This window comes from Mobula hypostoma, chromosome 18 (assembly GCF_963921235.1).
Source record: "Mobula hypostoma chromosome 18, sMobHyp1.1, whole genome shotgun sequence".
NCBI classification, from domain to species: Eukaryota; Metazoa; Chordata; class Chondrichthyes; order Myliobatiformes; family Myliobatidae; genus Mobula; species Mobula hypostoma.
The window spans coordinates 52,273,327-52,289,683 of NC_086114.1; the positions used below are offsets into that span (position 1 = coordinate 52,273,327).

Consider the following 16,357-nt stretch of genomic DNA (forward strand, 5'->3'; position numbering starts at 1 on the left):
GACAGGGTTTGGAGCTGGGGTCACGTGGGGGTTCAGAGGAGGGCAGTGGGGTTGAGTATGGGACTCGGGGGACATGAGGTGGGGGCAAGAGGAGGACTTAGAGAAGTAAAGTGAGATTGAGAGGCTGGGGATTGGCGTGAGAGACCAGGGTAGGGAGGGGAGTGGCGGAGGGATGTGTAGTAAAGAGGAACAGCACTGGAGGCCGGGGCAGAGGTGGGGAATGGCGGCAGTGATTCCAGCATCTGCAGTCTGCTGTGTTTCCAATTCAATTCACATGCCTAGTTACTGACTCTACTTATCTTTGAAATTGCATACCAAACCACGAAATGTTTTCCTCTGAATGATGAGTTGAAAGCTTATAAACACAAAAATGCTAGAGGAACTCCACAGGTCAGGCCACATCTCTGGAAATGAACAAACAGTCGATGTTTCAGGCCGAGATCCTTCTTCAGGATTGGAAAGGAAGGGGGTAGAAGCCAGGAATAAGAAAGTGGTGGGAGCGGAAGGAGTACAAGTTAAAACATGATGGGTGGGAGGGGTGGGGATGAAGTAAGAAACTGGAAGGTGGTAGGTGGAAAAGGGATAGGGGTGGAGATTAATGAATCTGATAGGACCATGAGAGAAAGGAAAGGAGGAGGGGCACCAGAGGGAGGTAATAGGCAGGTGAAGAACACAGAAAAGGTAAGGGCGAGGTCCAAGCATGAAACTAAGAAGAGGGAAGGGGGAGGGGGGAAAGTACCAGAAGTTGGTGAAATCAACTTTTTCCCTTATTAGGGAGAGAGAGAGAGAGCCTGTGGTATGTTGAATTATTGGGTACTGCAAGTCTGTGTGTTTATTGATGCTTTGCTGCACACTTGAGTGCTCGGTGGGGGGCATTGATGCTTTTTTTCTTTCTTTTCTTTTTAAATCTTTTTATTGAATTAGTACACAGAAGGTAAACCATATAGGCACTAATACACAGTTAGAATATAATATATTACAGGAACTATTAATACAGAAAAAATTAATACAAACAGTGCAATTTAAACATAAAATAACAAGGTAATATAATAGTATACTAATTTTTATACATATCAATAGAAAAAGAAAAAAAAACCCAAAAAAAACCACCGTGCAACTAAACTAAAAAGCAAAACAAAGCAATGGGCTAACTAGGAAACAAGTAGAGTTAAAGAACTTAAAATCACGTCCTCAAACCCGACCTCCATTAAAAACAGTTAAAAAAAAAACAAGGGAATATAAATATGGACCGAGAGAAAAAAAAATTACATTAAATGAAAATGTTGAATAAAAGATCTCCAGGTCTGATCGAATTTAACTGAAGAATCATAAAGATTACTTCTAATTTTCTCCAAATTTAAGCATAATATCGTCTGGGAAAACCAAAAAAACGTAGTTGGAGCATTAGTCTCTTTCCAATGTTGTAAAATACATCTTTTCGCCATTAAAGCAAGAAATGCAATCATTCTACGGGCTGAAAGAGAAAGATTACTGGAAATTTTAGGTAATCCAAAGATAGCAGTAATAGGATGAGGAGAGATATCTATATTCAATACCTTTGAGATAATATCAAAAATGTCTCTCCAGAAAGTTTCCAGAGTAGGACAGGACCAAAAATTAGTGTGCAAACTTAAAGCACACGGTATTGGGGGTAAGGTATTGGTGTGGGTGGAGAATTGGTTAGCAGACAGGAAGCCAAGAGTGGGAATAAACGGGACCTTTTCAGAATGGCAGGCAGTGACTAGTGGGGTACCGCAAGGCTCAGTGCTGGGACCCCAGTTGTTTACAATATATATTAATGACTTGGATGAGGGAATTAAATGCAGCATCTCCAAGATTGCGGATGACACGAAGCTGGGTGGCAGTGTTAGCAGTGAGGAGGATGCTAAGAGGATGCAGGGTGACTTGGATAGGTTGGGTGAGTGGGCAAATTCATGGCAGATGCAATTTAATGTGGATAAATGTGAAGTTATCCACTTTGGTGGCAAAAATAGGAAAACAGATTATTATCTGAATGGTGGCTGATTAGGAAAAGGGGAGGTGCAACGAGACCTGGGTGTCATTATACACCAGTCATTGAAAGTGGGCATGCAGGTACAGCAGGCGGTGAAAAAGGCGAATGGTATGCTGGCATTTATAGCGAGAGGATTCGAGTACAGGAGCAGGGAGGTACTACTGCAGTTGTACAAGGCCTTGGTGAGACCACACCTGGAGTATTGTGTGTAGTTTTGGTCCCCTAATCTGAGGAAAGACATCTTTGCCATAGAGGGAGTACAAAGAAGGTTCACCAGATTGATTCCTGGGATGGCAGGACTTTCATATGAAGAAAGACTGGATGAACTGGGCTTGTACTCGTTGGAATTTAGAAGATTGAGGGGGGATCTGATTGAAATGTATAAGATCCTAAAGGGATTGGACAGGCTAGATGCAGGAAGATTGTTCCCGATGTTGGGGAAGTCCAGAACGAGGGGTCACAGTTTGAGGATAGAGGGGAAGCCTTTTAGGACCGAGATTAGGAAAAACTTCTTCACACAGAGAGTGGTGAATCTGTGGAATTCTCTGCCACAGGAAACAGTTGAGGCCAGTTCATTGGCTATATTTAGAAGGGAGTTAGATATGGCCCTTGTGGCTACGGGGGTCAGGGGGTATGGAGGGAAGGTTGGGGCGGGGTTCTGAGTTGGATGATCAGCCATGATCATAATAAATGGCGGTGCAGGCTCGATGGGCCGAATGGCCTACTCCTGCACCTATTTTCTATGTTTCTATGTTTCTAAAACATATGAGTTAAAGAGGCTATCTGCCCCTGATATCTATCACAAAAAGGATTAATATGAGAATAGAAACGAGTTAATTTATCTTTGGACATAGGTGCTCTATGGACAACTTTAAATTGAATTTAGCACAGATAGAGGAAGTATTGACTAGTTGTAAAATCTGCACCCATTCATCCGCCAAAATAATAAAACCCAATTCCTGTTCCCAATCTGACCTAATCTTATCAAATGGAGCTTTCCTAAGTTTCATAATAATATTATAAATAATAGCCGTTGCACCTTTCTGACATGGATTAAGGTTAATTATAGTATCTAAAATATATGTAGGAGGGAGCATTGGAAAGGAAGAAAGTATAGTACTTAGGAAATTTCTAACTTGGAGATATCTAAAAAAATGTATTCTTGGTAAGCTATATTTATTAGATAATTGTTCAAAAGACATAAGGGAATCATCTAAAAATAAATCCAAAAACCGTGAAATACCCTTAGTCTTCCAAATTTGAAAAGCACGATCCGTGAAAGAGGGAGGAAAAAATGTTACCTAAAATAGGGATCGCTAGCCCAAATTGGTTAAGATCGAAAAATTTTCTGAATTGAAACCAAATACATAAGGTATATTTAACTATCGGGTTACAGACCTGTTTGTGGCATTTCAAATCAAAAGGAAGAGAAGAACCTAAAATAGAGCCAAGTGCATAACCTTGAGCAGATTGTAATTCCAATGCTACTCATTTAGGAATGGATAGTGTATCTTGGTCAAGTAACCAAAATTTCATGTGTCGAATATTAATTGCCCAATAATAGAATCTAAAGTTAGGTAATGCTAAACCTCCATCTCTCTTAGCTTTCTGTAAATGTATTTTACCCAAAATGTATTTTGCTTTTTTTACTGGTGTGGGAAAGGAATTCATTGCTTGCTGCTGCTTATGCGTAGGTGGGGGGAGCTGGGGGTGACCCTTGGGGTTCTAACATTTAACTGCCATTCATCCTTTGGGGCACTTGTCTGTTTTTGTGGATGGTTGTGAAGTGAAAGAATTTCAGGATGTATATTGTATATGTTTCTCTGACATTAAATGTACCTTTGAAACCTTTGAAACTGATGGTCATTCCTTAAGGTTGGAGGCTACCCAGATGGAATATGAGGTGTTGCACCTCCAACCTGAGAGTGGCCTCATTATGGCAGCAGAGGAGGCCATGGGCCAACATGTCAGAATGGGAATGGGGATTGGAATTAAAATCGTTGACTACCGGGAAATCCTGCTTTTTGCAGATAGAGAGAAGGTGCTTGAGAAAGCCATCCCCCAGTCTACGTTGGTTCTCACCAATAAAGAGGAGGCTGCATAAGGAGCTCTGGATACAGTAGATGATCTCAAAAGATTCCCAGGCAAATTGTTGCCTCACCTGGAAGGACTGTTTGAGGCTCTGAATGGAAGTGAGGGAGGAGGAGATAAATGGGCAGGTGTAGTACTTCCTCCATTTGCCTGATAAATGCCAGGAGGGAGATTAGTGGGAAGGGACAGATGAACAAGGGAATCACAGAGGGAGCAATCCCTGTGGAAAGCAGAGATTGGGGGAAGGTAAAGATGTGTTTGGTGATAGTTCTCGTTGAAGATGGTGGAGAATGATATACTGGATGTAGAGGCTCGTGTGGTAGGAGAGGACAAGAGGAACTCTATCCCTGTTAAGGCAGCAGGAAGATGGGGTGAGGGCGGATGTTTGGGAAATGGAGGAGTTTCCCTTCCACCATTGATGCTGCCCTCACCCACATCTCCTCCACTTCCTGGACATCCACCCTCATCGTATCTTCCTGTTGCCTTAACAGTGATATAGTTCCTCTTGTCCTCACCTACCACCCCATGAGCCTCCACATCATCCTCCACAACTTCTGCCATCTTCAACAGGATCCTACCACCAAACACATCATTACCTCACCCCTCCCACTCTTCACTTTCCACAGGGATCACCCACTCCATGATTCCAATGTACATTCGTCCCTCCCCACTATTCTCCCTGCTGGCACTTAACCCTGCCAAATAAGTGCGACACCTGCCCATTCACCTCCTCCCTCACCTCCATTCAGGCCACAAACGGTCTTTCCAGGTGAGGCAACACTTCACCTGCAAATGTGTTGGGGTCATCTACTGTATCTGGTGCTCCCAATGCAGTCTCCTCTACATTGGTGAGACCCTGCGTAGATTGGGGGACTGCCTTGTTGAGCAGGGGGGACTGCCTTGTTGAGCACATTTGCTCTACCTGCAAAAAGCAAAATTTCCCAGTAGGCAACCATTCCAACTCCAATCCCCATTCCCATATCGGTCCACGTCCTCCTGTACTGCCACATGGAGGTTGTTCTCAGTTTGGAAGAACAACACCTCGTATTCCTCCTGAGGAGCCTCAAACCTTATGGCATGAACACCAATTTCTCCAACTTATGGTGATTTTCCCCCCTCATCCTTTCCCTTTTCTTCAGTTCCCCACTCCAGCACCCCCCCATCTCTTTTCTTCTCCTCAAAGTACAAAGTAAGCTTATTATCAAAGTACATGCAGAATATATCTATATACAACCCCGAGATTCATTTTCTTGTGGGCATACTCAATAGATCCAATAACCATAAGAAAATCAGTGAAAGACCACACCAACAAGGTGGACAGCCAATGTGCAAAAGAGAGCAAACTGTGCAAATACAAAAATTAAAAAAGAAATAATAATAATAATAATAATAATAATAAATAAGCAATAAATATTGAGAACATGAGATGAAGAGTCCTTAAAAGTGTGTCCAGACATTATCAGAACAGTTCAGTAATGGAGCGAGTGAAGCTGAGTGAAGTTATCCCCTCTGGTTCAACAGCCTGATGATTGAGGGGTAGTAATTGCTCCTGAACTTGGTGGTGTGTGTCCTGAGGCTCCTGTATCTTCTTCCTGATGGCAGCAGTGAGAAGAGAGCATGGCCTGGGTGGTGGGGTTCCTGATAATAGATGCTGCTTTCCTGAAAAAACACTTGGGGTAGATGTGCTCAATAGTGGGGAGGGCTTTACCCATAATGGACTGGGAAAAACGCTACTTTTTGTAGGATTTTCCAATCAAGTACATTGGTGTTTCCATACCAGACTATGATGCAGCCTGCCTATCACCTACACCCAGGTGCCCCCCCCACCATTTTCTTTCTCCCATGGCCCACTCTCCTCTCCTATCAGATTCCCTCTTCTCCAGCCCTTTGCCTTTTCTACCTCCCAGCTTCTTACTACATCCTCCTCCCCCACCCACCAGTCTTCACCTGTCACCTTCTATCTTGTACTCAGTCCCCTCCCCCAACTTTCTTATTCCAGCTTTTACCCTCTCTTTTTCCAGTCCTGATGGAAGGGCTTGGCCTGAAATGTCGACTATTTATTTATTTCCATAGTTACTGTCTGATCTGCAGAGAGCCTCCTTTTCGTGTGTGTTGCTCTGGATTTGCAGCATCTGCAGACTCTCTTGAGTTGAAAGTTTATGTGCTTGTCTTTTGCAGAAAAATAATCCAGGGTGCTTCTACAGTAAAGTTGGCATACAACACCCACTCCACAATGATTAAACGATTGATCCTCGGCTTGTTGAGTGCAGGTAACAGTAACTATCAGGTAAAGCTGGCTGGTGTAGTGCAGCATCAGTCACATGTGTGTCCTGAGTTCAAATCCTGCTCCCGCAGGTGAGCTGCGAGCGACCCTTCCAGCTGTATTCTGTACAACCTTCACACCTTTACCAGGATAACCTGCCCCACACTGGGATAAAAATTCCAGCCCATGGGACACATTGGAATGAAAAACCAATGTGTGGACTGGTGTCACAGGGCCTGATTCTGCACTGTATAGCTCTGACTCACACTCAACCTCTGTGTGTGTCAGAGTCATACAATAGAGAAGCAGGCCCTTTGACTTATCAAGTCCATGCTGACTATCGTGCGCCTATCCATATTAATTCCACTTATCCGCATCTGATTTGTAATATTTGTGCCCTGGTGATTCAGTTGCTTGACCACATATTTTTAAATGCAGTGGGCGTACCTGCCTCTACCTTCCACCCAGCCAGTATTGTCCTAAAAATTCTTCCTCAGACCCACTCTTCCTCCTTTCCTTATACGTTACGCTATGTGGGAAGGTTTTCAACTGTGGGGTCTTCCTGGGAAATAAATGAGCTCCACCTTTACAGATGTCATGGAGTCATAGAGGATGGGAAAAGGTCTTTCGGCCCCTCGTGTTGGCCAAGATTCCAATCTGAGCTAGTCCCATTTACCAGCATGTAGTCCATATCCCTCTAAACCTTTCCTATTCACATATCTGCTCTCAAGTGCCTTTTAAATGTTTTTAATGCACCTGCCTCAACTACTTCCTCTGGCAGTTCATTCAAACTCCAGGTGAGAAATTTTTCCCCTCAGTTCCAATTAAATCTTACTCTTCTCTCCTTAAACCTCGGCCCTCTAGCTCTTGATTCCCCAACCCTGGGAACAAGACTGTGTGTATTCACCCTATCCATACCCCTCATAATTTATGCAATTCCATAAGATCATCCCTCATTTTCCTGCACTTCAGTGATTAAAGTCCCAACTTGCTCTACCTCTCTCTATGACTCAGTTCCTCGTGTCCCAGCAACATCCTTGTACATACTTTATACTTTATTGTCACCAAACAATTGGTACTGGAACGTACAATCATCACAGCGTTATTTGATTCTGCGTTTCACACTCCCTGGATGACAAATATTAAATATTAAAATACTAAAAATAGTTAAAATTAGTAAATATTAAAAATTTAAATTATAAATCATAAATAGAAAATAGAAAAATGGGAAGTAAGGTAGTGCAAAAAAACCGAGAGGCAGGTCTGGATATTTGAAGGGTAGGGCCCAGATCCGGGTCAGGATCCGTTCAGCAGTCTTATCACAGTTGGAAAGAAGCTGTTCCCAAATCTGGCCGTACGAGTCTTCAAGCTCCTGAACCTTCTCCCGGAGGGAAGAGGGACGAAAAATGTGTTGGCTGGGTGGGTCGTGTCCTTGTTTATCCTGGCAGCACTGCTCCGACAGCGTGTGGTGTAAAGTGAGTCCGCGGACGGAAGATTGGTTGTGTGTGATGTGCTGCGCCGTGTTCACGATCTTCTGCAGCTTCTTTCGGTCTTGGACAGGACAACTTCCATACCAGGTTGTGATGCACCCTAGAAGAATGCTTTCTACAGTGCATCTATAAAAATTAGTGAGGGTTTTAGGGGACAGGCCAAATTTCTTTAGTTTCCTCAGGAAGTAAAGGCGCTGGTGGGCCTTCTTGGCATCTCCTGCGCAGTCTTTCCAGCTTCATGCTATCTTTCCTGTAGGAAGGTAACCAAAACCCAACACAATACTTCAAGGCAGTCTCACCAATATCCTGTGCAACTGCAACATAATACCCCAATTTGCGTACCAAAAGCCTTCTTCACCTCCCTGTCTACCTGCTTCACAACTTTCAGAGAATCATGCACTCCTGTTCCTAGTTCCCCCTGTCCAATAACACTCTTCAGGGCTCTACTATTCCCTGTGAATGTCCAACCCTCATTTGGCTTTCCAAAATGTATCACCTCACACCTATCTATGCATGTCCCTAAGTCAACTTAGTCTGTGAGTCAAAAAGTACACAGAAGTCACTCAATGTGACAACTCGGCTCCACATGTTATAGTGAACTGCAACAAAAGTAGCTGATAAGGAAGAACAATTACTAAAAGTGGAGAGAAGAAACTGATTCTGCTATTCTTAGGTACGACCATACAGTATGCACTGTATGTTTCTTGGACTATTAAATTTAATAATATCATGGAAAGTCGTTAATCAAAGTCAAAAGTGAAAGTCACATAAGTACAAGTGATTCTAAGTTAGGTACTTGTAGTATTAGACATCTCAGCCCCGGGAAACAGATACTCCCTGTCTACTCTATCATTGCCTCTCATAGTCTTATAAACCTCTGTCAGATCTCCCCCCAGCCTCTGACACTCCAGATAAAACAACCCAAGTTCATCCAGTCTCGCATGATAGCACGTGCCCTCTAAACCAGCCAGCATCCTGATAACCATCTTCTGCACCCCTCTCCAAAGCTTCAACGGCCTTCTTGTAGTAGGGCAACCAGACTGTACGCAATACTCCAGATGTGGCTGAACCAGAGTTTTATAAGTTTGCAGCACAACCTCTTGACTAATGAGAGAAACAACTTCATCCTGCACCTCCCTTTTCTACCTCCTATCACAAACAAGAGAAAATCTGCAGATGCTGGAAATCCAGGCAACACACACAAAATACGGGAGGAACTCAGCAGGCCAAGCAACATCTATGAAAAAGAGTAAACAACCAACGTTTCGGGCCGAGACCCTTCATTGTTCCATAATCCTTCTTAACAACCTTGTCGACCTTTGTACCCACATTCAAGGAGCTATGAACTTGGATCCCAAAATCTCCCTGCTCAGCAATACCACTAAGGATCTTGCCCTTAACAGTGTACTGTCTCCTTGCATTTGCCCTACCAAGGTGCAACACTTCACATTTCCCTGGGTTCACCTCTATCTGCCATTTATCTGCCCATATCTGCAACTGATCTATATCACACTATATTTGAAGCCAGTCTTCTACACTGTCCACAACTCCATCAATCTTGGTATCATCCGCAAATTTACTAACCCACCCATCTACATTTTCATCCAGGTCATTTATATACGTTACAAGCAACAGAGGTCCCAGCACAGATCCACTAATTACAGACCTCCAGCTTGAATAAGTCCCTTCAACCACTACCCTTTGTCTTCTATGTGCAAGCCAGTTCTGAATCCAAGCAGCCAATTTGCCATGGACCCCATGCACCTTAATCTTCTGGATTAGCCTCCCATGAGGGACTTTGTCAAACATTTCACTAAAATCCATGTAGACAACATCCACTGCCCTACACTCATCAATCTTTCTCACCACCTTAACAAAAAACTCATAACTCATTAAGGTTGGTAAGGCACGACCTGCCCCACAAAAAGCCATGCTGTCTTCTCCCTCATTAGGCTATGGGTTTCCAAATGCTCATATATCCTATCCCTAAGTATCTTCACCAGCAATTTCCCTTCAACTGACATAAGACTCGTCAGTCTAGAGTTCTCATGATTTTTCCTTCTTTCCTTCTTAAATAGAAGTACAACAGGACCTCACCTGTGGCCAGAGACAACACAAAGATAGCGGTCAAAGACCCAGCAATCTTGTCTCTTGCCTTCTTCAATAACCTGGGGTAAATTCCATCAGGCACTAAGGGCTTATCCACCTTAATACTCATTAGGGGGCCCAACACTTCCTTCTCTTTGTCTTCTTCAACACCCTAATATATACACTCATGACTGATCTCTGGTCCCTCCATATCCTTTTCCTTGGTAAATACTGAAGCAAAGTACTCGTTTACTACCTCACTCACATTCTCCTCATCCAAGCAAATGTTCTGCCTCCTTTATTCTTGAGTGGTCCTACCCTGTCCTTAGTTATCCTTTTGCTCTTGATATATGTATAGAATACTTTGACGTTCACCTTAATCCTACCTGCCAAGGACTTTTCATGGCCCTTCCTGATTTTCCTACTTCCCCTCTTTAGTTCTTTTCTGGCATCTTTATGCTCCTCGTGTGCTTTGTTTGATCCTAACTTCTAAAGCTTTACATAGTTTTCATTTTTCTTTTTGACTAAATTCATCAATTCTCTGGACATCCAAGGTTTTCTAATCTTTCCATCCCTGTCCTTCCTTCTAACAGGAACATACCTTTCCTGTAATCTGTGCAATTGATCTTTAAGCACCCTCCACATGTCTGACGTGGACTTGCCAGAAAAAAGGTTTTCCCAATGAACGCTTCTTAGTTCCTGCCAAATGCCCTCATAATTTTCCCTACCCCAACTTAAAACTCTCCTGCAAGGACTATACCTATCCTTATCTATAGTTATCCTGAAAGTTAAGGAGTTGTTGTCTCTGCTCACTCCCTGTTCACCAACAGAAAGATCAGTCACCTGGTCAGGCTCATTACCCAACACCAGGCCCAGTACAGCCCCTCCTCTCGTTGGACCATCTACATATTGATTTAGGAAACTTTCCTGGGTACGCTTAACAAATTCTGCCCCATCTAAACCCCTTGCACTAAGAAGGTCCCAGTTTATATTAGGAAGGTTGAAATCCCCCATTATACATCTTTATTATTATTACACATTTCTTTAATCTGATTACATATCTGTTCCTCAATGTCCCAGTGGCTATGGGGGACAGAGGGGAGGGACGTCTATAGTACAATCCCACTAGTGTGATTGCACCCTTCCTATTCCTGAGTTCTACCAAAATGGACTCAGTGTCTGGCCCCTCCATTATGTCTTCCGTGAATGCAATTGTGATATTGACCCTGATTACTAGTGCAAATCCCCCCACCCCTTTTACCTCCTTCTCTATCTTTCCTAAAACTTCAAAAACTTGGGACATTAATCACCCATTCCTGCCCCTCTCTCAACCAAGTTTCAGTAATGGCTACAGTATTGTAGTACCATGTACTGATCCATGCTCTAAGTTCATCTCCTTTACCCATAATACTCCTAGCACACATCAGACTATCTGACCTATCATATCTGGTATTTTAATACTTTCCCAGACATCTACCTTTCAGTCTGATCCTTCCCTCACTGACCTGGTGCTCCAGTTCCCAGCCCCCTGAAAAACTAATTTAAACTCTCCCGAGTAGCATTAGCAATCTTCCCGGCCAGGATATTGGTTCTCCGTCATTTCATGTGCAACCTGGCCCTCTTGCACAGGGCACCCCTTCCCCAGAAAAAGTTCCATTGATCGTAGAACCTGAATCCCTGTCCCCTGAACCATTTCCTCAGCCACTCATTCATCCATGCTATCACCCCATTCCAACCTGCACTAACCCACGGCACCAGGAGTAATCCAGAAATTACTACCCTTCTCTTTAGCCTCTTTCCTAACACTATATACTCACTGTGTAGGGCCTCTTTCCATTTTCTGTCTATTGTTCTGTAGTTGAAAACTATATCTCCTATATTCACATCCAACAACCAGTGAGGACCTCAGTATCAATCCTCATAGATCCCTTGGGTGCTCTAGTTTCCTCCCACATACCAAGGATGTTCTGGCAGCTTAAGCCACTTGTAAAATAACACTTTGTGTTGCTAAGTGGCAAGAGAACCTGAGGGGAGTTGTGAAAGAGAATAAGATTCAGGGATATAGGCAAGAAAGGAGAGTGGGATTGGGGGTAATGGGATTGTTCTTCAGGGAGTTGGCAAGGGCCCAACAAGCCAAATGTACTCCTTCTGCATTGTACTAAATCAAAAATAAGCAGGACCTAGAGGGATATGCAGGTGATTTAAATATATCAATTAACTTTGATCTTCTCTAGGTCAGTAAGGACACTTTAGGCCTTTATTCCATATCATCTCCAGAACCATTTGTGGAAACACCTGGTATTCAAATCATGAATCAGAGACCATCATTACTGTTCTGGCTCTCTAACAAAGCTATCAATTGTCTCATGTTCCCTCCCTTTCTCCACTCTGCTGAAAATTCTTCAAGTATATACCCAATTCCCTTTGGAATGCCACTCTTGATTCTTCCAGATTTTAATAAGGTGACAAAACACAGCCTTTCTTCACGTTGCCTTTTAATTACGAACATCAGGAATTTATAAACACCCAGATTCAGTAACAGGAGTATTAAAGCTTCTGGACTGTTGTAAACTTTATCCGGTTCACTGGGGTTATGATCTGTTTAAAATCACCTGCCTGCATCTCATTTGGTCCCCAAAACTCCACTGGCTGTTCTCTCCCAGTATGGAAGCTGTCTGTCTTTTATTTAGTACAATGCAGAAGGACTACATTTGGCAATTTTGCCCCTTGCCAACTCCCTGCAGAGTAATCTCATCAGGCCCATTCCCACTCTCCTTTCCTACCTGTATTCCTGAAACTTACCCTCTTTTATATGACCTTCACCTCCCCTCGGATTCTTCTGCCAATTAGCAACACCGAGAGGGTATTTTACAATGACCTAGTAACCTATCCATACATCTCTGGAGAGGAAATTTCCCATCCTTACCAGGTCTGGCCTACATATAACTCCAGACCCAACAATGTACCTGACTTGTAACCGCCTCATCAGCTTATGAGCGATTAAGGATTGTGGACACAGCTCAATCCACTGTGAAAACCAGCCTTCTCTCCACAGATTCTGTCAACACTTCTCACTGTCTCAGAAAAGCAGTCAGAGATCCCTCCCACCCGAACATTTTCTACCCCTCTTATCAGGCAGAAGATACAAAACCTTGAAAACATACATCACCAGTCTCAAAGACAGCATCTCTCCCATCTTGTATATTGAAGATAAAGTCTTAATCTAACAATCAGCCTCATTATGACCCTTGTACCTTATTATCTACCAGCACTGCACGTTCTCGCTAATGGTAACACTATGGTTTGCATTCTGTAATTTATATGTTTCTAAGAACTTTTGTTTTGAAATGATCTGTCTGGATGGCTTTTAAAACTAAGCTTCTTACTGTAATTCTGCACATGTGACAGTAAAAACCTGTATCAATGCCAATACCACCGCTGAGCACATCTACATGGACTGCTGTCACAGGAAAGCAGCATCCACTCTCAGGAACCCCCACCACCCAGGTTCAGGAACAATTCTTACCTCTTAACCCTCAGGCTGTTGAACCAGAGGGGTAACTTCACTTAGCTTCACTTGCCCAATCACTAAACTGCTCCCACAACCTATGGACTCACTTTTAGGGACTCTTCATCTCCTGTTCTTGATACTTATTGCTTATTTATTTATTATTATTATTTGTACTTTTTCTCAGCTCTAGCTGGGAAAACCTTAGGTATGGGCATAGCCAATCACACTCATTTTCAACTGCTAGGAACTTTCGGACTATTCTAGTGTTGTTTAGTATTGTGGCTTTCTGGATATTTACATGAATATTGCCATGTAGGCCTAATTGTTCAATGCTATTATTTAAAGCTATTATTATTATTATTATTTCTATTTTTTTCTTTTTTGTATTTGCACAGTTTGTTGTCTTTTGCACACTGGTTGTCCGCCCTGTTGGTGTGGTCTTTCACTGATCCTGTTCTGATTATTGGATCTATTGAGTATGCCCTTAAGAAAATTAATGTCCGGGTTCTATATGGTGACATATATGTACTTTGATAGTAAATGTACTTTGAACTGTGAAATGCTGGTATTACTAGTGACGTCCAAATCCTTTGTCTAATTAAAAGTACTCTTCTACCTTGCCTAGTCCAACGTTTGTCTCCATTGCAATATTTTTGCCTGTTATATCAATCTATTACCCAATAAATGAAACTAAAATTAGCTGACCATTTGTTTGTTTCCTCCTAACACAGCCTTTTTGGGGTTTCTTATCGCCGCATGCAACCTTAATCTTCAGCGAGCTCTCGCCCTCCTCATCATGACGTGCGTAGTGGTTTTCTTTACGGTTTACGAGCTTGTGAAAAAGTTGCTGGGGGAACAGATCATGAATTTCTTCGCGCCTGTGAGTTTCTTCCTACAGAAGTACAGCAAGTGGTTTAAATGGTAGGTCATTTGTACCTGATCTACATGGTGAAGCTGCTTATTCTTTGTGCCTTGCAAAACTTAATACTTGCTGCACCAATGCAAAGCATTAATGAGAGAAAGGGATAAAATTTCTTTATGTTTTAGCTCTATTCAGGGCTGATGACCTGCATTATTCCAGAACCTCTCTGGGCTGAGGGATTAACACTGGGCAGAAAATCAGAGAGAACCCCTTGATCCTCTACCGATCTATTACAACCTCTTGAGAGAACTGATCTATTTGCTCATCCAAACACTGCTCTTCCAACAGTGCAGAACTCCCACAGTACATTAGCCTAGACTAGAGTGAGGTGTCGAACCCACGACAATCGGCGCGTAAGCGAAATACAAGCACCTTGTAAAGCCATTTAGTGAACTCCTCACATCCCACTTCAACCTTATTAACTGTCAAAGTAATACCAGATGAAAGGTCTAATGGTTTGGGGTTTCTTCCTGCCAGGACTGTTGCTTTTTTGGCTGTGGTGGGATTAATTATTTGGATTGGCGTTGATACTTCAAAAAGACCCGAGCAGTTAATTTCCTTCGGAGGATTGTGTATACTCATCTTCCTGCTCTTTATCTTCTCTACAAAGCCTCTGGCGGTGAGTTCACTCTCTTCCATCTTCTAACCCGGTTCATGTATCTGCAACAAACGCACCCAGACAATCTTCCCCATAAGTGAAAATCAAAATCCTGAAGATGCTGGAAATCTAAAATAAAAGACTATCAGACCATAAGGTATAGAATCAGAACCAGGCTATTCAGCCCATCGAGTCAGCTTCATCATTCAATATCGTTACTTTCTCCAGTACCATTTCTCCCCATAACTGTTAACTCCCTTATCAATCAAGAACCTATCAATCACTGCCTTAAATACACCCATGGACTTAAATCCACTCCCAGGGCTCTCTCTTTGATTGTGAATGTGTTACCCTGATTTGTCTTCTCAAACGACAAGACATTACACTCATCCTAAATGTATGATATAGGAGCAGAATTGGGCTACCTAGCCCACTGGGTCTGCTCCACCATTCAATCATGGCTGATTTTTTTCTCAACCCCACTCTCCCGCCTTCTCCCCATAACTTTTAATCCCTTGCCAATCAGAAACCTATTAATTTCTGCCTCAAATTCACCAAAAAGCTTGGCCTCCACAAGCCCCCTATGTTGATGAATTCCACAGATTAACCACCCTCTGGCTGGAAAATATCCTCCTCATCTCCATTCTAACAGGACATCCTTTTATTCTGAGGTTGTACCCTTGGGGCCTAGAATCTCCTACCATCTCCCATCAACCCTCCACCTCTATCCAGGCTTCTCAGTATCCGACAGTTCCAATAAGATCCACCCGTGTCCTTCCAAACTCCCTGAGACATTAAATGTTCATCATAGGTAAGCCTTTCATTCCCGAGAACAATCTTTTTGATCTCCTCTGGAACCACATCATGGCCGTCACATCTTTCTTCTTGAGATGGGAAAAGAAGAAAATACTAGAGGTACTCAGCAGGCCAGGCAGCATTTGTGGAAAAAAAACTGAGTTTACATTTCAGGTTGGTGACCATTCATCAGAGTCATAGCATTCCAGTGTTGAACAGATAGAGCACTTGGCTTGTTGAAGAAGGTAAATGTTTGACATTTCTTGAACTGTTCACGTCAATGGTAGTGAAGGTGATGAGTGCCCAGAGCTGGATATTAACCATCCAAATGACGTGCTCACAACTGCTTTGATTTAACCCCTAAATAACTGTCGGTTGTGCTGCTTCATGGCTCATCATAGCGGGAGGATTGTGTGCACATCTGAAACACTTCTGGGTTAATGAAGATTGGAAGCTGGTTCCACCAGACAATGCTAGATCCCAGTACTGAAGGAGACTTACTTTCCTACCAGGATCGGGCTTAGATCTTGTCTCCCTATTTTTAGGACCACCTGAAGATTAGTTCAAGTGGGCCAAAAGCAGCCA

At 42.9% G+C, this 16,357-nt stretch overlaps 1 protein-coding gene across 4 annotated transcripts in view; it reads left to right on the top strand.

Moving 5' to 3' along the window:
* The window catches only part of slc28a1 (solute carrier family 28 member 1), an 86,987-nt gene that overhangs the window by 35,770 nt on the left and 34,860 nt on the right, over nucleotides 1-16,357 (top strand). For 3 of the 4 annotated variants that reach the window (XM_063070862.1, XM_063070863.1, XM_063070864.1), the window contains exons 4-6: nucleotides 6,284-6,375; nucleotides 14,189-14,378; nucleotides 14,857-14,998. In XM_063070862.1, the coding sequence (XP_062926932.1) occupies nucleotides 6,284-6,375; nucleotides 14,189-14,378; nucleotides 14,857-14,998 (424 nt within the window). The remainder of the gene's footprint in view (nucleotides 1-6,283; nucleotides 6,376-14,188; nucleotides 14,379-14,856; nucleotides 14,999-16,357) is intronic. The other variant, XM_063070865.1, reaches the window with a different exon arrangement.